The sequence below is a fragment of the Stegodyphus dumicola genome, chromosome 5 (genome assembly GCF_044657685.1).
Source record: "Stegodyphus dumicola isolate Sdum_Otavi_A_Nest chromosome 5, ASM4465768v1".
NCBI classification, from domain to species: Eukaryota; Metazoa; Arthropoda; class Arachnida; order Araneae; family Eresidae; genus Stegodyphus; species Stegodyphus dumicola.
Window position 1 is genome coordinate 38,414,660 of NC_140772.1, and position 24,829 is coordinate 38,439,488.

Sequence of the window (24,829 nt, forward strand, 5' to 3'; positions counted from 1 at the left end):
TTAAAGAACAAGTGTTTCTGCTAGTGTTCAAGAGCCAGTTACTTTATATATGTTTGAAATTAGTAAGAATTTTATTACTATTATTATTAACACTAAGATGCTAAAGATTCTTTCTGTTATATTATGGAGCGTCTAATATTCAAGAAACCAATTTTTTTAGTTTCACTTATTATGGAGTGAACCATGCTGTGGTATTTTTGTAATATTCTATAACACTATATTCTGTAATTCTATAATTACTATGATTCTCTAAAATGCAACTTGTTATTGTTAAGCAGCTGGTGTACCTATCTCTGCATTTATGTGTTGCTTTATTTTGTTTTATTAAATGAATTATTGGCAAAAGTGTAAGAAGAATCTGAGAATATCCACAACTACCAATTATTAATATAAATAATCATAAGAAGCATATCAGCATCAACATTGTGTTCTGCATCACCATCGAAAAGTTTTATTACACATGTATGTATTACTATTACATATACAGTCAAAAGTCGTTAATTCGGACACCCATAATCCGGAATGATCTATAATCCGGACCTCAAAGCTAAAAACTTTCAGCGCATGTGGCACGTTGACACATGTGCATTGACGTTTACGCATGCGCGTAAGACCTTTACGACAGCACATATGCATGTGTGCAAGTGCAGAATACATTTTTGCGTGCACGTTTTATGTATAACGGATGGTATAAGCTAAAATTATTTAATTATCTATTTCAGTTAATGTTGATGATTGCGTTGTTCCTTAATCTTCGAGTTGGATCCGGCTTATTATTTTTTGCAGACTGTAAGAGCAATTTTATAAAAGTAAACTTGAACTTTCGATTATGTCAAATAGAATTTCCGATGCTGGAGCTCCCAAAACAAAAGTATGTTTCGATGTCCATCAAACAAAAAGTGAAATTGCTGCAAAAAATGGATAAAGACATGAAGAAGGTGACAGAGAGGTTAGTGAAAACGAAAAAATTTTGATTGACAAGTTAGTCGATATTCTCGGCACAGCAATTACAGGACTTGAGCAGCGGAACTTTGTAACTGAACAAGAAATTATGTCTGTTTATAGAATTAAAGAGAAAGTATTATCACATAAAACGAAGCAACTTAAACAACTTACATTGAAAGAAATGTTTAATAAAGTAAGCAAATAAATATCAAGCTTTTTTTTTTTTTTTTTTTTTTTTTGTAAATTTTGATACCCTGTAGATCATAATTGTTCTTTATTTCATAAATTACGGTTTCATATTTTTAATTTTAGAATTTGTGCATGCCATCTTACGAGATTTAAACTGATGATCTATAATCTGGAAAAATCGATAATCCGGAATCGCCAAAGTCCCGACGAGTCCGGATTAACGACTTTTGACTGTATATATACCTAAGACTTAGACACTTATGTATATATATATTTAATATAATCTATAGAATCTTGAAAATTGGGTGATAGTTGTAACAATTTTGTAAAGTTTTTCGCCATAGGTTCAAAAATGACATTTATAGAAAGACGGGCAAGACAAGACACAGTTTATTGCTAAATATTCTTAAGATACATATTCTCAGTCACACATCATTATGGGTGTGATATGCACCCCACAATTTTGTAAAGCTTAGCATATCTTTATGCATGACACAGAGAAAAGTGCTGCATATGTTAGCAACCGTGAGTAAAGTGGGGGAAAGTAAGTATGCATTCAAAAGTTTCTTTAATCTGATTAGAGAAAAGATATCTGCAATACTATGCATTAAGTAAGATGGCATGATGCGCATTAATTTAAAAAAGACACAGTTCAGTACTTTTAGAGTAGAAATAAGAGATACATAAATTAAAATGAAGAATATTGCTAATTTAAGCTATAATTTTGATTTATGTATATTTATTTTAGATATTTATGCATTATTACATATACGTATATATTATTTACACACACATATATACATAATATATTACATGTACAGACCTTGTAGATATGCATGCATGAATAAGCTGATTTAATCTTTGTTTTTTGCATGCATTTTTTATTAATGCTTTTGAAGTCCATAATCATTACATACATCATCCCACCAGTGGCCGAGCGGTAACGTCGTCGAACACTGGTAGTTCGGTCCGAGGTTCGAATCCCGCGAACGGGCTGGCTGCATGGGTGTTTTTGTGGTTTTCCCATGTGTAACGTGTATACGAGCCAGTTTCCCTTAAAAAGTCCTCCACGAAGGCATTCCCTCCCTTAAGGCAGATAGCCCTCGAGTGCTTTGCCGTAATCTAATAAACCAAACCAAACCATTACGTACATCATATCTAAAGTATTAAATATTATGCAATATCTAAAAGAGTTAAATAGTTGTAGTTATTATTTGTGCTTTAGTAATTGTACCTTGAGAAATTAGTGCATGGTATCATTTAAATTAAAACTTTTCTTGTATTTAGTAGTATCTTAGTAATTAATTTTTAAAAAAAATTTGTTTTTCAGTGGTTGTTTATCATCTGCGTCTGAGGATGGAAAATTAGGTAAAATATAATTTGAGTAAGAAAATGAAAATTTTATTATGTTGCTTAATGAAGTGTACTCCTGTCTTCTTTTAATTTGCAGCATTACTGAAAAATGCTGCAGCATTTCTTTGTAGCTTTCTTTATCCATTTTAATTTGAGTTGTATTTTACATAAGTAACTCATACTAGATTTTTTTTTTTTCCCCTTTTTAGGAGAGCTAAAACAGTATCAACCATATGAAAAATTTGCTGACAGAAGAAAACATCACACGGTGGCCAGAACATATTTTTATCTGGATGAAGCACAGTGTGAAAAAAACATGGAAACATTTATAAAATGTATTAATGCAGTTGCAGGTACATATGTAATGGTTTTAGCAAAATCTTCTTACTGCAAAATTATAGGCATGCTTTTTGTGTATTTCTCACAAAATTTAAATTCTTTAAATTTCTACTGTTAAACACTCCCTCTGTCTGAAAATATGGCATACAGTCACAACTGTAATTAATATTAAGCCTTAAATGTATAAATGAAGTTTAATTGAAGTGGTACTTAAGTCTTTCCCAGGGTTTTTGTAAATGCCCTAAAGTAGCTGGTAACCATCCCTTACTTCCTTAACTTTGGTTAATTGTTCAAAATAATCCTTACATTACCATTCACATCTGCTTTTCTTTTTTGAAGAAGCATCAAGGACAAATTTTACCTTTGTCATACTGTTTTGAACTACTTGCCAAATTCTAGCCATGTCAAATGTGTTAATCCACACTCTCCTACAACATTATTATAATGCCATGCTTCAGCTTCTGCTCTTCTTTCAATTATAATGACTTTTGCAATATACCATTATGCTGTTTAGCAGCTAATTGCTTGAACTTGGAAGAATGTATTTAGAATATCCAATGCACTGTAAAGTGTTAGCATAGTTTTTTCTATTTTTTTCAGTCTTTTCTCAGTATATTATATAAATGCTCAATTTTCTTAGTAAGACAGATGGCTTGAAAAAAAATTTTTTCTTATTATTAACACTTTGTCTTATTATACATCATGCTCTTTGCACTTATGCCCCATAAAATTCATTTCAACAGCAGAATCACAAAATACTTAAAAATATGTATTCACAATTTCCTATATATTCTCGCACGCTAGAGATAGAAATGTTTTAATCTGTACAATGTTGCCACTGTTCACTTTCAAATCATTGATTTTATTAATGACAAATTTTTATCTATTAATTTTAAATATTTGTGTATTATAAAATTTTACAAATTATGAAATATGAAATTCAAAATTAGAGCTTCCAGCTGCACATTTTCGGGTGCTAGAGCACATTGGAATCCCGATCCTGTACTTCTCAATTTTTGATATAAATCAAATTTTTAGCCAGAGCACTCTGAGACCCTAAATGAAAGGGCTCCAGCACTTCTTTTCTGTAAGTGAACCTCAATTTCAGCAAACAAATTTTATTTTGAGAACAAATAAGAGCAAATGGTTCTAACTTCTGAATGCAGGCCTGTCCGTATTGCAAAGGCTTTTTCTCCCAGGAAGTGCAATGAATTTATGATAGCGGATAAATTTTTTGTTCCTGAAAATAGGAGTGATCACCTTAATTGTGCACGTGCCATGTTAATGACTTTCTACTGCACAGCTTCCATAGACTTTTTGAACTATGTAACCAAATGTGGGGAATCACTGCTGTCACTTGTGCACGTGTTTTACGTTTATTCTCACTTTGTTACTGGATCGTATTCAAGAAAAATTTTTGCTCAGTGGTTAGAATTATATAAACTGTGCATTGCGATCAGTAAGCCTTGAACTCTTCCATTGTATTTTCAAAGCTACATTTTTCTGTTAAAATTTCCTTCCATATCTTCATACTATTTCCAGAATTCTTACTATTCTCTTCAATACTGCCTTAGTCATTTTATCTTTTCTCATTGGTGAGCTGCAGAAAAGAATGGTTTGTGTATCTCTCATCCTTTAAATAGTGTATTATGTGTAGAATGAAAGCTTAAATTCAGGCCGAGATTGAACTACTACTTTATTCTGAGTGGAATTGTAATTCCAGCCGGAGCTGCCCCAAAAAAGCCGAGGTTCAATAATTTTATTTTTTATTTAACTATTTATAATTACTTTAATAATTTATTAAATTTTTATTTTCCTTTTTCTATTTCTGCAGACAATTCTGTTTACTCTGATAGTTTGTACTGTGCAGTTAACTGTTTTTTTTTTTTTGGGAGGAGGCATTGCAATATGAAAATCTGTAATGTGAAGGGGTCGTTTTAGATAGGGTCATAGAAGAGTCCTGTATAGTGTAACAAGTATTTATTAACAGGTTTAAGTTACACACGGACATTACATTTAACTTTAAGAAAATTACAGAGCAAAAGTCTGATACAACTTATCAAGTGGTACGCTTGGCTTTTACTGAAGTACTTCTCTGGCTACTCACCAGAGGGCAGCCTTGTTGTCACAGTTAGTCCGACAGTTTATGTTAAAGGATTGGTTACAGTAATTATTATGCAGTTAAAGCAGTTATTTTTCCCAAAAAATATTTAAAGTATTATTTTCATGCAATGGTAATTTTTATTTTAAATTATATTTATTATATCTGGCTAAGTATCTTAAATCAGTTGACGTGTTTTTAGAAGTGTTATTTTGGAATGTAACATATTTTACAAAGTATTAAAAACACATTGTATCAAAAATTCTGAATACTGTTAATAGTACTGTTACTAGTAGAAACAAATGGAAGTACTGTTAATAGTAGAAACTATTAACAGTATGTTTATTTACAGTATGTTTATTAACATACATATGTTTATTAATATACTGTTTTAAACAGTATGTTTATTAACAGTATGTATGAACCTCATACTGTTAATAGTAGAAACAAATGGAAGTAGAAGTGGAATTTTTGTAGAATTATTAGTTCAAGTACAAAATTAACAGTATCTGTTCAGTCAATACTACTTTCTTATTCTGTTTTAGTAATGTATTGTGACATATTTGTGAATTTTTAAGTTGGTAATTATATGTGAATGAATTATATTATAAATAAATCTAAATGACTTGTTGCGTATTTAAAAATATGCAGTACTTTATATATATATAGTAATTATAAATTTTTGTGAGAATTTGAATAATTCTGTGCAGGTACAACTCAGTCAACAGGATTTGCTGCTATCAAAATGACTGCACTTGGTCGACCACAACTTCTAGTACGTGAAATTTTTATTTCAGCTTTTATGTGTTTGTGTGGGGCAATTTCAAGTTTGCTTTCTTTTTATTTTTTCATTTTCTGTTAATTAAATGAAATTGATTAATTTTTTCTTACCTTATAAATTTTTGGGTTGTTTGAAAGCAACAGCATTTGCAATTATTTTTAAGCTGAATAGTAATGTAATGCGAAACATTTGCTAATAAGGTTGAAGTTGTTTTATAAAAATAATGTAGATAACTGAACAATGTAAGCAATAAAAGCTTTTTAACCCCTTTGCGACGGCATGCTGCTGAACTAAAAATCTTCAGCAGGCAGGTGTATCATACATGCATCAGTCCCAAATGTCAGTAGCTGCCAGGTAATGCACTGGTGCATTGCTGCTTGCATTCATCTTCCAGACAGGGTGGAACTCCGATTTGTATTCAATTTGCATCTTCTTTAGATAGCAGACGTAAGATATTTGCACCTTTTAGCACTGAGTTAAACTAATAGTACGATGTTTACGAGAAAGGAAGTTTTTAATGCAAGAAGAGTATATTCGAATTGTAAAAGCCCATAAGTATCTATTCAAGCCCATGAGTGACTATTTTGACACCAAGAACTCTCGATTTAAGTCAGAATATCGATTTTTGACACTGAAATTTTCTCAGAGACTGAATTGGAAGTTTGTTTTTCTTTCACCTCACAATCCAGCAGAACAGTGATTACTCCATCATGAACTTGATCTGTTAACTTTTTACAACATTGCATCAAGATGAGTCAAATATTTTATTTTGCATTTAGATTTTAATTAAAAAATTTCCAGAATATTTCCAGAATATAGAATTCTCTTGATATTCTGTATCTGTGATTATATTACTGTTAGATACCATTACAGAAGAAATCAAAGCGCTTAATAAAATTTATTTATAATGAATTTTTTTATGAAGTTAAGCTTAGCGATGTGAAATACCCCGTCTGGCGAGATCATACTCCTGCAACAACACACTATCTCCAAGGTGAGTTGCACTAAACAGCATGCTGTCACATAAGAGGATTAACTGATGATGCATATATGATGCACCCATCCTAAAGGGGTTTATATGTTTTTAATCAACTGTCAATTTAACGACAAGTTTTTTATAATTTTCTATTAGCAAGTTTTTCACTGTAGGTGACACTAAATCAAGAGGATTTATATGCTGTTTAGGAGGCTTAAATTTATTAATCTGCTATATTTTGCTCCCCCCATTCCTTACACATTTGCTAGGTTTATATATATATATAGTTTTATTATTAGAAAAAATTTTTATACATTGTCTCTAAGGAGTATAAATTTAATAATGCGATGAATTATTGGAATAAATTTGAGTCAGTATTTTAAGTGTAAGCTATGTAGATTTTATTGTAGTAAAAATATTTTAATAAAATGTATAGAAATATTAGTTTAAACTGGAAAAATTCTAAAAAGTAAAAATGTAAAATTTTAAGTATTGAAAAGGTAGCCATTGTTATTAGCCATAGCTTAAGTGACTTGCCAAGGGGAACAATCCAATCCACTATCAAATAACAATAACTAAATTAAGTGAGATTATTTCGTCTTTTTTCCAAGTGACGATCGAATTAGTTATTTTGTTAGAGTTAAATTATAAGCTGCGAACAAAACTCAAGAAATGGAAAGATAATTATTCTCTTTGAACCAAAATACTTGTCATAAACAAAACTGAAAAAAGTGAGTAAGATTTTCTTTTTAATTTAATGTACTTGTTAAGAATTGAATTAAATGAATTAAATCACTTTAGAAAAAACCTTTCCCAACACTCTCACAGTATAGTAAAAAAAAAAAAAAAAAGAAAGAAAAACTATTGAGACCTGTACATATTAATACAAAGTAATTGAAATTAAGTACAAAAGAAGAAATTTTAAAACAATAAAAATATGTAAAAATTTTTTAATTTAAATGCAAAACCAAAAGTAGGTATTAAATACCTACTTTATATTAATACTTAGGTATTGATACGTTAGGTACAAATCAAGAAAGGAAATTAAAATTAACCTTCTTGTTTGCAAAATTTAAAATGAAATAGCTGTAAATGTAAATGTATTCTGATGGAATGTAATAGCATTGTTGTATTTAATGGGAGAAGGGTAATGGTTGGTAACATGTTATACTCTATTTGAGATGCTGAAGCCATAAAGTTGGCAAGATAAACTTATTACAGTACAAAGTCCATAATCCGGGCATCCATTATCCAGAATAATCTATAATCCGGACCTCAAAGCCACAATTTTTTTTTTTTTTTTTTTGGTATGCTTTACGCATGCGTGTAATGTGTTTATGCACGCGCGTTTAATGTATAACAGACGGTATAAGCTAGGGTAAAATTATCTTTACTGATTTTAAGGCATTTCAGTTAATGTTGTAGATTGCGCTGTTCCTTAATCTTCTAATTGGGTCCGGCTTATTATTTTTTGCAGACTGTTAGAGGAATTTTATAAAAATTAAGCTTAAACTTTCGGTTATGTAAAAAAGTTTCCAATTCTGGAGCTGCCAAAAGATCTACAAAATGAAACCATGTTTCAATGTCCATCAAACAAAAAGTGGAATTGCTGCAAAAAGTGGATAAAGGCATATCCGTCTCAAAATTATGTGAGGAGTATGGCATTCTATGACACAAGAAAAAGGAACTTTTTAAATTTTTCGTGGAAGCATCTTAAACAACTTACATTGAAAGAAATGTTTAATAAAGTAAACAAATAAATATTAAGCTTTTTTTTTTTTTTTTTTTTTTTTTTTTTTTTTTTTTTTTTGTAAATTTTGATACCCTTTAGATCGTAATTGCTCTTTTTTTCATAAATTACGGTTTCATATTTTTAATTGTATAATTTCTGCATGCCATCTTATCAGATTTAAATTGATGATCTATAATCCCGAAAAAGCGCTAATCCGGAATCGCCGAATTCCCGACAAGTCCGGATTATGAACTTTATACTGTATTTAGTTAAAGTTGTTGTACTGTATTTAGTTAAAGACTAGCTTCTTATTAAAAACTTTTTATCAAACAGAAGAAAAATAATTATTTCTGGTTAATGGTCTTAAAGGCATGAAGAAGAAAGTATCTTCACTGGTAAAGAGCTGTTTACCAGACTGAGAAATATATGAAAAAGGCCCATGAATTAGTAAAAAAATAAATTGCAAGAAAAAATTTGTAATTTACTTAAATACAAAAATCAATTTCAAAATTTACAAGTCTTTAGCTAACCGACAAGCCTTTTAAAGTTTTAGGAATAAATTATCATAACCTTATTAGTCTACACATTTAAACTGAGTGTTTATATATATATGTAAAATATAAAAATTACTATGGCTTTGCTCTACGCAAGCATGCAACCTCTAATTAACTTTCCGTAACGTCAGGATCTTCCCCCTAGACCAGTACTTTCAAGAACGTTTGAGCATATTACGTAACTGCTCCTATAAATGAAGAATTCACGCCATCTTGCGTCAGAGACTGCTTTCTACTCCTGCTGCCAACATATCTTTGCTGCCACTCCTCCCTTTGTTCGAATAGTATGATGCAGTAAATTTAAAGTTAATCTTATTTAGTAAATCACTATTAAATATGTAATTTTGGAGAATTTAATCTAAAAGAATAATGATTTTCCATTTGAATTGAATAAAGATAGGGAGCTATAAATTTAAATCCTTCTGTGTTGTCTCATTGGATGCCACCTTACACTCAGCCACATCCAGAATTCTGATGTGACCAGATTGCCAAGCTTCACTCATGTGCCTGACTATCAAAATATTACATATATGTACACGCACACAGCAGGCATCACTTAATGTGATTATGCTTGTTGTTGCCTATTTTGATAACATTAAAAGATGAGAAATAGTATCCTTCAAAAGCGCAATGGAATTTGGCTAACTTAATAAAAGTATAGCTAAAAACATATAAATAGGTACTTTTGCAGCATTTTACTTAGGAAAATTTAAAAGTTTGTTACGAACTTTTCGTAATGTGGCTGGAAATTCTTTGACTGATTCTGTACCCCTAATCTTAATACTCAGAGTTGGTACAGAACATGCTAATGCAAAATTTTAAATTAGGCAGAAAAGGAACCCAAGGAAAAAAATTCTGCAGATATTTTTTTTATCGTAAAGAAGACTGAGCTGTATTTGATCACTTTCATGATTGATACATTTATTAAAAAAAACTAAGGTTTTATTTTTCCATAATTTAAATAGTTGGCTTAAATCAGGCTATGTGTCATTTTAATCCCTTACTTGGTGACATTTCTCTTTCACTTGGCAATTTTGATAATCTATTTTAAACTTATATGGCTTATATGGTGGCTTCAATTCAGTTTAAAAACTTTATTCTATAATATTTTGATCATATTAACCAAATTGATCACAATAAGCAGTATATTTTACATGTCTCTCGTATACAGATGGGAGTACATCTGCGAATCGATAACAGTATCCAAATAGTAACATTAACCATGATCACCTGAAGCAGCATCTAGTGTACATCTAGTGATGTGCATAGGAGTAAAAAAAAAATATAGAACTTATCTGTTGATTAAATATTTATTAAATTTTGTATAAATTTGTAATATTTTATTGTTTTTATTATTTTTATTTTATGTTTATTTATTTTTAAAGTCTCAGTGTATTGATGAGTATACTCAACAGATTAAGTAGTGCCTGTACTAATTAAAATTTGTAAAATTTTTAATAACACAGTTATTTACAAAATGTCAAATAGGTATATACTAAAAGTAATTCTTTGCACCCAGTGGAGAAGTCAGTATGGATCCTAATAGAAGTTGGGAGATATATGTTTAAAAAAGTTCAGGGATTTTTTTGACAAGTTTCAATTTTACTCTTAAACTGTGATTCAATACAAGATAATGCCTTGAAACTGCCAGCATTTAAATTGTAATAATTTGTAATCTTCTATTTTAATATTTATATTTTTAATGCTATTTTATGTTTTAAAATGATCAGTTTTAATTTTGTCATAATTTCCAATGTATTAGTAAACTGTTTATTGGGCATTAAATTTATGCTTAAAATTTCAGATGCAGCTCTCTGAAGTTATTGCCCAGACTAGGAAGTTTTTCAAAAAAGTCACAGGCACTGAGCGCAATATTGAAATGTTACATGTTTCACCTGAATATCTTGAGCATAAGTTAGAAGATTATAACATCAACACAGAGAAAAAAGAAGTTCAAGCTTTCTTAGAACACATGGACTACGATAAGAAAGGGTATAATTTATTCCAATGGCTATTCTTCCTATTACTTTAAATATAAGAATGGCAGCAACCTCACTCAAATATTTGGAAAGCAGGTGATTTTTTTCCACGGTTATGTTTTTCTTCTCACTAAGTTTGCAAGTTAATAAAATCTTTTTAAATAGCATTTAGCTCTCTTTCATTTCTTAAATAGATATTGAAAATGTATATGTTTAAAAATCTCAGAAACTTCTTAATCTTCATGCTTTACACTATCCTGGTTACTGAATTTTATTAAATTAGTTTAAATGGTCATCTAAACCAAACATGACCACATTTAAATGCAGTGCAGTATATAGGTAAAGGGTAATTGTGGTTGTACATTCCTTTTAAGCATAATAACTTGTATTCTGGTTATTTTATTTATTTATTTATTATTTGTTTATTTTTTGAGGAATTATTTTATTGTAAATCATGCTTCCCACCCCTGACAAAAACATAAAATAAAAATTAAGTGTGAAAAGACGATGCTAACTTTGTACTACATTATTTTTGCTCTAGAATGGGACAACATAGGTATTTTAAATGCTAGAATGTAATACAGTATATGGAAAATTTCTTGCTGTCTTGCGTATTTAATTCAGTAACTGTAGGCCATTTATGTGTATTATTGATCAACCTGGTTGGTATGGTAGTTAAAGGAGATTGATTATTATGCCAGTAGCTCAGAATCGTGTTCCAGGTAAGACATGAATGTGTACATCTGTACTTTGCAGAATGGAACACTTAAATCCATACATCTGAGAGTACTCTTGGTAGGGAAGATAAGACTTTCAGATTTTATTTCTCAGAATACATTCTGTCAAAATTGGGTTGCAGCTAAATGAGTACATACTTTACCTTAATTGAAAAATCTAATTTAGGATTTACAACAATTTACATACCATTGCTGTGATATATAATGCCAGTTTTGTAAACAAAATGTCGTACAATACAATAAAGTAGCAGTTGTTGATAGCTAGCAGTGTAGAACATAGCAAAACTAAATTTTCTCAAAAGTTTGAGGAAAACATTCACCATTTCTTTCCAAGATTCAGGCCAAGTGGTAATAAATCTTCAGAATGAACCTTGTGATCATATTCTTCTTCCTTGAATTATGTTGGATAGAATATCATTGGATCCTTATCAAGCAGCAGAATGTTGTAGAAGAGTTGAGTAAATTATGAAGTGTCTCATGAACAGCAACAGAGCAGAAAATTCAGCAGTGCTCCTTAACTGCTAATAAGAAGTGGGTGGATCCTGTACAGTAATCATAAACATTATGGCTTACAGGTCAAATGCCAGAGAAATAACAAAAACATAAGGCTTGTCTCTAAAAAAGTTAATTACTATATGATTAATGTCTGCTAGTGTCATTCATTGTTCTTTCCTCAGGTATGGTTATACAGTACAAAGTCTTTAATCCGGATGTCCATAATTCGGAATGATCTATAATCCGAACCTCAAAGCTACAAACTTTCTGCGTAGCGTTTATGCATGCGCATAATACCTTTACGCATGCGCGTTTAATGTATAATGGACGGTATAAGCTAGTCTAAAATTATCTAATTATCTGTTTCAGTTAATGTTGCAGATTGTGTTAATCCTTAATCTTCTAATTGGATCCGGCTTATTAATTTTTGCAGACTGTTAGAGCAATTTCATAAAAATGTTTTAATAAGTTTGAACTTTCGATTATGTCAAAAAGAGTTTCCGATTCTGGAGCTGCCAAAGGATCTACAAAGCGAAAGCATGTTTCGATATCCATCAAACAAGAAGTGGAATTGCTGAAAAAAAATGGATAAAGGCATATCTTTTGTTTCTCTAACTATTCTGAAATCTGTTTATCAATTTCACGCTGCTCAGTGGAGGGGAAGGGACATCGCGGCGCGCAATGCACTGTCAGCACTATCCTCATCTTCAGGGCAGATGTTTTTATTTTATTCGGCTTATAATTCCTTACTAAATGTAGTATTTCATCTCGATGTATTCCGTCTTTGATGATATGATTTAAATCAAATTCCTCGTCATTATAAATATCACGAATACACAGCAAATAGTTTTCTGGTTGCAATTTTCTAATTTCGACTATGCGTAATGTATGCTTTACACATGTGTTTAATAAAGTAAACAAATAAATATTAAGCCTTTTTTTTTTGTAAATTTTGATATCCTTTAGATCATAATTGCTCTTTATTTCATAAATTACGGTTTCATATTTTTAATTTTATAATTTCAGCATGCCATCTTACCAGATTTAAATTGATGATCTATAATCCGGAATTGCCGAAGTCCCGACGAGTCCGTATTAAAGATTTTGTACTACTGTACTAAAACATCAAGTTGTAATAGATAAATTAAATATAAGAGAAACTGAATGTAAAGCAACCAGCATTTGTCAATCAAAGTTGTATTCTGCTTCAATGTAAAGCTTTACCATATGTCTTCTGATAAGTGCATAGAAAAGTGATTAGTGTAAGTGAGATTCAGTATCGACGTACTAATTAAATTTTCGTTATTATATATTGCAATTTAATGCTATTTCCTTTTGGTTATTGTTATTATTATTTTTGGTTTTTTGCTCTACGCTTGTATGAAAAATGCCTTGCCTATTCTGAAGAATATGAAAATTTGCAATAACGACACCCATGAAAAGAAAGTTTAACTTTCAATTAATTGTAGTGTTATTTGTTATTGAAAAACAAGTTTATCAAAATAATTTATGTATGTTCTATGGATTTGTAGATTTTGTAAGCAGTTTTGTGGGAAAACATTTTCACAAATGCAAGCTAAATAATAAATATATATATAAAAAAAGAGTTGGCTGCATTTACAATAAAAATATTGATTAATAAAGTATCTTTTTTAATTTTTTTAGCCTTTTGAATTTGTTTTCATGGAGTGGTTTGGTCGACATGGATTATGTAATATCAGATTTGTTTAAAGTTCCAAATATACAGGTTTGTAAATGTTTCATGTGTAACCATTGTATGTTAAATGTAAATTGTGTATTTTAAGCTCCAACAATTTGAATTTTTTATTTATGGAATATTTTTTAATGTTCTTAGCAAAATCACAGATTTAGAGGTGAAGCAATTTAGAAGTCTATTTAAATATTTCATATAAAGTATAGTTGCTTTATATTAACGTGTTATAATCCTTAAAAGAATTTTTGTGCATTATGCTGCTGAGAATTATCAGTAAATATATAAAGAGTGAAATTTAGAACCAATTTTTCATATATATATATTTATGTACAGATTATTTCTTAGAGCAAATAAAAAGTGAATTCGTTATTAACCAAAATTTTAGGTAGAATATGCTACTTCTTGAAAAATTTTCTCAATCTTTTTTTTTCCGGATCGTATAACCATTCATAATTACACATATTTGTTTTAGGTAAAAATATTTAAACACCATTATGCTGATTTGATGATCTTGATTTAGCAATGCTTTTAAAATCAATTTTAAATAATAATAAAAGAAATTGTTCTGACTTCTAGATATTTATGCAGCATTTTTCTGCTGACAAAGTTTAATACTTGTGAAAGGCATTGGGAGAATGTTTAATACTTGTGTATTAGCCAGTACCCACTAATATATTGCCAAAAATACCACCTTGACTCTGATACCTGCGAGTATTCAGCAATCTCAGAAGCTGTTTTAGATTCTTGTAGAGCAGCGATCAGTTTAGTTTTGCTGCATATACTCCTTTCACCATTATTAGATGATCGTCTCCCCTCTCCATTCCAAAGCTAAAAAGATACATGTATGTTTATTTAAATTTAGATTATTTTTAATGTGTTTTGTAATTTAGCAAAGAAAAGTATAGAAACTGTAGATAAATACCAAAATTTAAATAAAAGTAGTTTTCCACATTCATAAACTAACTACTTAACCTATAAATAACAGGCTGATGGCATTTTCCCTCCTGAAATTATGAAATTCCCTTTGGATGGGGACTCCCCTTTGATTTTTATTTTTCGTCTAATCATGTTTAATGTTCCTCCTTTCCCCTCCTGACTGAAAACGGATGGGAACAGCTTTTCTTTCTTTCTTTCTCATTGTCTTTAATTTCAGTGTCAACTTCAGATAAATTAGAGCAAGCAGAAATATGCCCCACACTTTATATATATATATATAAAACATCCAGGAAGTTTTTGGGTCAATGGTTGTTTGTCTTCTGTTAATTTTTACTGTATTTCATCTCAGGCATTTTGTAGATTTGGGAAAGAATGAAACAGAAACAGTCTACTAATTGATGCTGAACCGTTAACATGAGGCAATTTAGAATTTAAGAAATTTTGAGGAGCCACAATTATGTATTTCAATTATAAATATGTATAATACCCAAACTCAGTGGCGGATAGGGCCAGCAGGTGACCGGGCATATGCCCGGTGGGCCAGAGCGATTTCTGGCCAATCAAGAAACTTGAACGATCAAATCGACACAGATTACTCGGCAAGAGAACCCTGCGTGCAAGAGATATAGAGATGCACAGACCGCATATCACCATGACCTTCAAGAATAAGGCCACAATATCTCACTTAAACTCACATGCAATATGGTGCTGTAGGCTGTAAGCTAGAGTTGAGAGTAGAGCCTATATTCGACACATAGAGCTGTAATGTACTAGAGAGAGAAACGGCAACCCTGAAGGGGAACAGGAATGCGAACCACGTGACATTTGGAACATTTCCCAGATCGTATTTCCCGCGGATCTTCCTTCCCATTACAGTTCTATGGAGAATTTGTGAGAAGCAAATGTTTTGCGTGTACGCGCATTGTTTCGGACTTCAAAAATGGTACTTTCGTGCTCCGCATATAGATGAAATTCCAGATACGTGAAAGGTGGAGGAGTAACATTTCACAGCTGAGCTTTTTCTAATGTTTTAAAACGTAATTATATAAAATGTAGAGGTTTTTTTATCGACTCTACTTGCCGTTTTCTAACAAAAAATAGATTTTCTAATTTTATATAATATATGCATACTTGAAATAACATTTAAATAAAAGTATCTTAATATATATGTATGTTTCTAATAACTGTATTCCGAAAAAAATGTTAAAATTTTAGTAATACAATATAATTTTAATTAGTCTAGTATTCTGCTTTGGCGACATTTTTCATACGCCAACAGACTGCTTTGAATGCGTTTGTTTATATATTCTTTGTATGCGTTTGCTTATGCGGACATGTGCGAAGTAGTAATGTATGTATTTAATACTTGGTAATGTTGATGTAACACTGTGTAAGAACTGCATAAAATTATGTTTTTTTTGGGGGGGGAGGGGACATGAATGACTTTATTTTATCCCCTTTTCTTGCATCCAAATATAACAAATATGTTTACTTTCAATCACGTATTTTCTTTCTTATATCATGTTTCTGGCATTTATTCCAATATTAATAGAAATTATATAGCAGTTAAATTTCAAAACTTTAATAGTTTTAAGTTTCTTTTTAAAAATAATGAACATTATTTAAATTTTACCTTCTAAAATTATTTAAAATAAATGCGACTACATTGTGCAATGTGCATAATATATATATATATATATATATTTGCTAGTAAAAGGAAGTCTTAATTTACCACCTTTTAGTTTCATAATTTAATTATTTACCACTCTCTCTCTTCCTTTTAACTTATATCTGCTATATTGACATTCATTTTTAGTTCAATTAATTTAATATCTTTCTCACTTTGATTCGCCTACTCTGTAGTTCTCTGTAATACACCGTATTAACATTACATTTCCTTTTCGTATTAATATTAAATTTCCTTTTTGTATTATTTTCTGTTTTCACTCATTTTTCTTATGTTATCTATTTTTTTTATTCTGTCCTAAGTACTAAAAAACCTTCTTTTTTATTTATTTATTTTACTTATTTATTTTTTAGTTTGTTATTAGTTTATTATTTATTATTTAGTTTATTATTTAGTTTGTTCTCTCCAGTTTTTTTATTTTATTTTAAATTTTGTAGACGCCGAGGAACATATTACAAAATATTATTCTACAGCATGAGAATTATTTAAATTTAAAAAATGAAAATTTAAAATAAAGTTAAATTTTAAAATAAAGTGTCCAATTTTCGGGAAATTAATAATTTTGGCTGGTGTTTATCGATTTAACCTCTTCTGCAAATTCAACGGCAGCTTCTGCGAAATGACATCTTTCCAAGTTCGCATTTCGAACTAAGAGAAAAGAGAGGAAAAAATCGCCAGCCATGGCGATAGTACGCCAAAGTCTGGGTTCAGTTCCATTTCATGCCCAAACTCCTGCAGCTCATTCCTGTGCCGCTTTTTCACCCGGTTTTGAATGGCGATACTCCGTCTAGTATATAACAGGTCTATGATTCGACAGTGGTTGACAGCGTCTACAGTAGTAAAATAGATTTATGGAGTACAGTACAGTCACGTTCTAATTTAATTGTGAAACTGAAAATATTGCTTTAAAACTGTAAGACTGGCTGTCTAGATAATTTTACTGTGCCACTGAATAATTTGAGTTGATGACAAAAATATTGCAGTTGATTTTTTTTTTTTTTTTTTTTTTTTTTTTTAACATTACATTACTTTTTAGGTGCATAGAATAGATAAACGAAAATGAATGGAGGTGCACGGAAACTTCGTGAAAAGTGACGACTTAAAACAAATTTTTGACATGTTCGATTACAATGATAATAGTTTATAAGTAGAATTAATATTTGCACTCAAAAGTATCGCTTCCAGTCGTATACAAAATGCACAGATATGACAAATGGCAAAATCTATTCTGGATGAAACATCAACTTTTAGAATAATTTTGTCTGCTCACGTATATTTGAAAACGTAACGAAATATTTGCGGACTAAAGGATTAGATTACATCCTAGTATATCATATGTTTAGAGAGGTTACAAGCTTTTTAAAAGCCATTTCTAGAAACTTTGATTTAATATTTAACGCATCAAAATATCGTTTGCAACGGATTGCAATAATAAACTGGAAAGGTTGGGTTGTGATATAATTATAGGAAAAGCAATACCTGCTAGAAAATGCCGAAAAGTGAAGCAAATGGACAATGAATAATCGTCCAACTATAATTTCAATTGCCTTGTCAAACAATTCAAAACTACTGTATTTAATTTGATAGTGGATAACATCATTTCATCAGTGGAAAATAGGCTTAAAGGGCATCAATTGTATGGAGACATATCTCTTCTTGATTCCCGAAACTTTTTGAAGTCATTGTCGTAGATCTTTTTCGACTATCATCTATATTATTAGGGCACTATGCAGGTATAACAATTGATAACCTTAAGGATGAATATCAGAACCTACTAAGTAAATACAAAATACTAAAAAATTCAATTGAAAATCACTATTTTGAATCTGATACTGAGTCAGAAGGAGAGAGTGCTCTATCTATTAATGAGCATTCATCCAAAGCTAAATGCAATTTTTTCAAAAATTGTGACTTGTGTGCATATAAATTACTCTCGAAATATAATTTATGTAATAAAGCATACGCCAATATCTTTTTTGCTTATAAGTTTGTACTCACCGTATCTCTAACACAAGTTGAACGCGAAATAGCTTTTACAAAATTAAAAATTATAAAAAGGAGATAAAGAAGTACTATAAAGCAAGCTAATTTGGAGTCATTGAAGAACATAGAGAAGGATATTTTGGCTAAAGCAAAAACTGAAGATATAATGGAGGAAATATTTGCCCAGGCCATTGGAATTAAAAAGTATTTAAATGGCTAATTATGAATCAATCGCTGTTTTGTTTATACAGTCAAAAGTCTTTAATCCGGACCTCAAAGCTATAAACTTTCTGCGCATGCATAAACGCATAATGCGCATATGCGTTTACGCATTTACGCATGCGCATAATACATTTACGCATGCGCGTTTAATGTATAACGGACGGTATAAGCTAACCTAAAAATATCTAATTATCTATTTCAGTTAATGTTGCAGATTCCGTTGTTCCTTAATCTTCTAATTGGATCCGGCTTATTTTTTTTTGCAGACTGTTAGAGCAATTTTGTAATAAGTAAGCTTGAACTTTCAATTATGTCAAAAAGAGTTTCCGATTCTGGAGGTGCCAAAGGATCTACAAAGCGAAAGCATGTTTTGATGTCCATCAAACAAAAAGTGGAATTGCTGAAAAAAAGGGATAAAGGCATATCTTTTGTTTCTCTAACCATTCCAAAATCTGTTTATCAATTTCATGCTGCTCTGCAGGGGGGGAAACGTCGCTACCCAATGAACTGGAAGTTGATCTGTCAGCACTATCCTTATCTTCAGGGCAGATGTTTTTATTTTATTCAGCTTATAATTCCTTACTAAATGTAGTATTTCCTCATGGATGTACTCCGTCTTTGATATGATTTAAATCAAATTCCTCATCATTATAAATATCACGAATACACATCAAATAGTTTTCTGGTTGCAGTTTTCTAATTTCGACTATGCGTAATGTATGCTTTACGCATGCGCGCATTGAAAGAAATGCCTAATAGAGTAAACAAATAAATATTAAGCTTTTTTTTGTAAATTTTGATACCCTTTAGATCATAATTGCTCTTTATTTCATAAATTATGGTTTTATATTTTTAATTTTATAATTTCTGCATGCCATCTTACCAGATTTAAACTGATGATCTATAATCCGGAATCGTCGAAGTCACGACGAGTCTGGATTAAAGACTTTTGACTGTATAATAATTTGCTCACTGTTATTTATTGTTTGTAGTTTATTCGCATATGTATTTTTTTCTGCAGAGGTATATTGTTATTTATTTTATAAATAATTTTTATGATAATGACAATGACAATGATAATTTATATGTATAATGACAATTCATATGGGGCCAGCATATTTTATCCTGCCAGGGCCGATTTCTGCGGTGACTGCCCAAGCTGTAAAAATGTGTGATGTAATATGTTACAGGAAAGGGGCAGTTTTGTACTCTATATATTTCAATTTATTAACAATTCAGTAAGATTAAAAATAAACATAAGGAAATTGCATTTTAATATGAAACCTAGCACTGCATGTCTTCTGCAAGTTTATAGTACTTTGGTACATAAATGTTATGGCTAAACTCGTACAATCATTTAGATGTTTATTTGTTGTTCTGGATTTGAAATCTGATTTTAAAAAGTTCATTGTTGGAAAACCTCTTTTGCGATACTAAGGCGTCTTAAGCAGGTGTTTAATTTTTGAAAAATTTCTTTTAAGATTGAATATTTTTTCTCATGTATGTGTATCCAAAGGTCTGTTTGTGATATTCTTGTTTTTAATTTAAAATTAATTATTTTCATTTCTAGATCAGTAGAATTTAAATTTATCATATTTGCAATCCGATGGGATATTTCAGAAATATTAGTCCAGACAAAATAGATTTGAAATGAATTAAGCAATAAGCTGAACTTTATGAAAATCTAATTTTGAAAGTATTTTAAACTTGACGAGATTTTTGGAACATTTAATTGCTCGAGTTTCTTATATTTCTTGATTCAGTTCTCCAAATTTTTAAAGTGTCAAAAGTTACATTCCTTTATAATTAACAGTTACATTTAAAAGTTGCAAAGATTATAAAAATTACTCATTATTATTCAAAAGTTATACTCCTTTCATTTGTGGAAAATATTTAATTTGATTTAAATGCATTTATACTTCTTATTAACTCAATAATTCTGGTCTTTTCTTTGCCCCAAAGTTTAAAAGTTAGTTTATTTGTTTTGGTTGTTATGTCTGTAAGAAAGTCTTAATCGGGTAACCCATTTATGATATCTAAGTTCTTCATAAATTTCATTTCTGGATTCTAAAAATCGTTTTTATCTCTGAAAGAAGCTCAAACATATGCTGTAAGACTTTTTCCTTTCTTAACCATTCAATTTCAGACAAAAACATTAAAGTTCCATACTAATCATCAAGTTCAGCAGTCAGTAATTTGAACATCAGCCAATACTTTGTGCAGCATGTATAGAATTTACAGTTTTTTGAACAACTTTTGAGTTGTGTTTATAAAATAAAACTTTTATAGATAATGCAGTGATAGTTAAGAAGGTTTGGAAATTCAGCATCATTCTTATATAATGTGGTGAAACCAACAGCAGAAACAATCAAAAAATTGCAGATGCAGAATCTGTTATTACAGATACAAGCTTTTGAAGTGGAAGATTAATTTCAACTTCAATACCATTCCGTGTGTATTGCCTTTTAATGAAAAAAATTGGAAGTGTATCTTCTTTTACTGAGCTTTTGTTAAAGAACATCCTTATAAAAATATTTACTTGAATTACAATACAGATATGCAATAATCAACAGATAAATCAACAGATTTATCACACTGTAAACTTAAGAATATGCATTTTTGTAAACAATTTTTTACCTCTTTTCTGACATTTTCAGACATAACTGACAGAATTAGTGGATGTTTGGACATCTTGGGTAGGAGACATAAGAGTTTAATAAAATTCGTTACATCCAAAGCCACCCTGTTCTGAAGCATGGAAGTATTTAATGTTAAACTGAAATCCTATTATGAGAGGTTGGTGGGAGGTGAAGAGGTGTGAGAGATCCTGTGGAGTCTTTCTTAAAAATTAGGATGGATTTTAAAAAGGTGATTACTGCCACCTATAAGGTGCCCAAGAGCTAAGCCAATGATAGGTGCAACTGTCACCTTTTTGGCCATGATTTTATGCGATATTGCTGTTAGATGAGTGAGATAAATCGCAACATTGTATCAAAAATCTAAGTTTCTTTTATAAGCTCTTACATTCTTAATCATCTTCAACTAAAAGATACAAGAGAATTTTTTTAAAAAAAGATGCTGATTTATAGATAATTTGCCCATAGATAGTCAACAGTTTAGCATATCTGGATGCAGGTATCTAATTTTTCATTAAACAATTCCCCTCCTAAAGCTATTTAGAAAATTTATTTGTTTAAATATTTTTGATACATGAAAGTCTTTCACTTTGCTTGTAACATGGAAGAAATTAATTGAATATATTGCAGAAGCATTTAAACATAATTTATAAAATTTCTTCTTGCACTGCATAATTTAGGATTTTCCCTATGCGCAATTATTATGTTACTTAAATTTGTTCCAGTTTATTTATTATATGAAGGAAATTAGTAATATTTTTAAGCTGTTTTATATTTATATATGGATTTTGTTTTAACAATATTTTAAGGCACTGAACTAATAAAATTTGTTATTTTTATAGACTGGACGTATGGAACCTATAATTTCTGCTTTAACAGAAGAAGAAGAAGAAATGTTTCGTAATATGATGAGAAGATTGCATCAGATTGCTAAAGTAAATTGTCTTCTAAAACAGTTATTTATAAAATTTATTTCCTGAAAACTAACTTAACCTTAAAACTAACAGCAACATGAAACCTTAAAACTAACAGTAACATGAATGAACGATTCTTTTTACATGATATATATTATTATATATTTCTGATTTTTCTAAAGCAATTTCATCATTGTTCTATGTATTTATGTTTACTAAATTGCAGTTTTTTTTTTTTTTTTTTTTTTTTTTTTTTTATGTTCCATGTTATTTTATATATATATATTTTTTCATTATCTCATGATAGCAGTTCAAAAGTATCTCTTAAGTATATAGACTGGATGAAGAGGAAAGTTTTTCACCTTAAAACAAACTCTTATTTTTACTGTAAGCATTGATCTGCCTTAGTGTCATATTATATGTAGTATATTATTGCATAGTTTGGACTTGTTGTATGAAATAAAATACTCTGGTCAACAAAGTTAAAGCAGCATTTTTGTTTAGCAATTTTAATTAAAAATAATTGAATAAAATGTTATTGAACTCTCTAAAAATATCTTAATATAATGAAAAAGTAACAATGAATGCAATACAAAATGCAGATTAGCAACAATGATGTCAAAATTAAAGGCTGATGCGAAAATCATAAAAAAAAAAGTCATTCATTCATTCTTTCCTTACATTTTATAAAGGAAGGATTAGTTTGCCATGTCTGTCTCATGTGGACATTCCATATCAACATGAATGGTCATAAAATATCACATGGCAAATCATAAGAAAGTTGGAATCTTGGCAAAATGATTGGAACATAGAGACAGTCTGTCGAGCCAAAGTTAAATCGCTCAGTCGTAGATTTTGTATCTGTAGCATCTGATTTCGAGAGTCAGTACTCTTATACCCGAGAACCTCTGAGAGCGAGAGTAGAGTAGAATGTAATGTAACTGCATAAATAGTGCATCGCTGCTGTCTTATGAGTTCACGAATGCGCATTATTTTGTATCTAATAGGACTTTACACAAAGATTTGAAAATTGAAACTGTCATAGAGCATCTTCATCGCCTAAACTCCAGCTTTTTCCAGAAAGCAGTTACATGCCCTCACATGACAAAATTACATGTATTTGACTACATTCCACTACCGGAAGATAAAGAGTTACGACCGCTGGCAGCCCACCTAGCCAGAGATCTGAACTTTCCTACATAAAGTAGAACATTCCTGTATATCGTTGTACATATTGTATATAGCTTTTATGAATACTTTTATTATTATTTCATCGAAACTTCTATATGATTTCTGATCTTCCAAACTGCATTTTTGTCACTGTAACTCTATATTTGCAAATGTATGCCTTTGAGAGTTTGTATTCTTACAAACTCGTTCTGTCATGTAGTATACTTTCACAGTATCTTATCTTAAAAACTCATTATTGCTTTACCTTGCACAGCTCCGTCTGCAGCGCGTCTTCTTGTCTGGCCTAATTCCTAGGCTTGCAGCATCTTGCTCGACCCCCTTCTACCTCACCTCATTCTCTTAACTCCTACCACGTCAGACTTCCTACCGTCATGTGCCTACTGGCTCTCCTCATGAGCTGGAAACAGCGCGCTTCGTGCGCTACTCCAGCCATACTTGTTCGGATCAGATCGGATCTTATGAGTTAGTTAGAAATAAATGTTTGTGTCGTGAGCTAGTCTGTTTTGGTTGCGTCATGCATTTCACTGAAGCCACACCACTAGACACAACAAGTTGGCAACGAGACTGTGTGAGAAGAAAATCGTTTCCGTCTCGCCGCACTCGGGTACATGCGTAAGTACTAGCAAAACCAAAACTTGGATTTAGGGGATTCCCCAAAAACAGCAAAAGGTAGAAAAGTTATTTGATTTTTATTTTGGAAGGATGGAGAAGTTAATTGAAGAATTAATAAAGCAAAATGAAGCTTTAATGGTCGCATTGCAAGAGAAATCGGAACATAAAGAAGACAAAATTTCTTTTTCTTTTGATAACCTCGATGAAACGGTAGAAAATTTTGATTCATTCATAGAACGATTTGAGGCTTTTTTGGACATTCAAAATGTTCCAGAGGCAAAGCGTGGGAAAGTTCTGATCTCAAGCTTGAATGCGAAATTGTATAATTTGTTAAAAAATTTACTCTCTTCAGATAATCCTTCAGATAAAAATTTTACCGAACTAAAAAAGGTTCTTAAGGATCGTTTAAATCCTAAAGCTTTAATAATACCTAGTTGGCACATGTTTATTAATAGAAAACAGCATGAGGGGGAATCAATTAGTAGTTATGTCGCTGAATTACGCTCGTTAGCGATTCCTTGTGAATATAAAGAGGATATGCTAAATACAATGTTAAGGGATGTTTTCGTTAGCGGTCTACGAGATTGTAATATCTTAGATCGATTATTTCAGGAAGATGATATCGATTTAGAGAAAACATTAAAGATAGCCTTGGCGATGGAAAAGGCGGTTAAGGGTGCAAATGAGATTATAGGAAATTCCGTAGAACTGAAGGTACTTAAAACCAAGAAAAATGAGTCCAAACCGCAGAAA

At 30.6% G+C, this 24,829-nt stretch overlaps 1 protein-coding gene across 2 annotated transcripts in view; it reads left to right on the forward strand.

The window, feature by feature from the left end:
• The window catches only part of LOC118182125 (proline dehydrogenase 1, mitochondrial-like), a 153,663-nt gene that overhangs the window by 92,771 nt on the left and 36,063 nt on the right, over positions 1 to 24,829 (forward strand). For both annotated transcript variants that reach the window (XM_035351421.2, XM_035351422.2), the window contains exons 3-8: positions 2,465 to 2,502; positions 2,697 to 2,840; positions 5,638 to 5,702; positions 10,775 to 10,962; positions 13,847 to 13,928; positions 22,202 to 22,294. In XM_035351421.2, the coding sequence (XP_035207312.1) occupies positions 2,465 to 2,502; positions 2,697 to 2,840; positions 5,638 to 5,702; positions 10,775 to 10,962; positions 13,847 to 13,928; positions 22,202 to 22,294 (610 nt within the window). The remainder of the gene's footprint in view (positions 1 to 2,464; positions 2,503 to 2,696; positions 2,841 to 5,637; positions 5,703 to 10,774; positions 10,963 to 13,846; positions 13,929 to 22,201; positions 22,295 to 24,829) is intronic.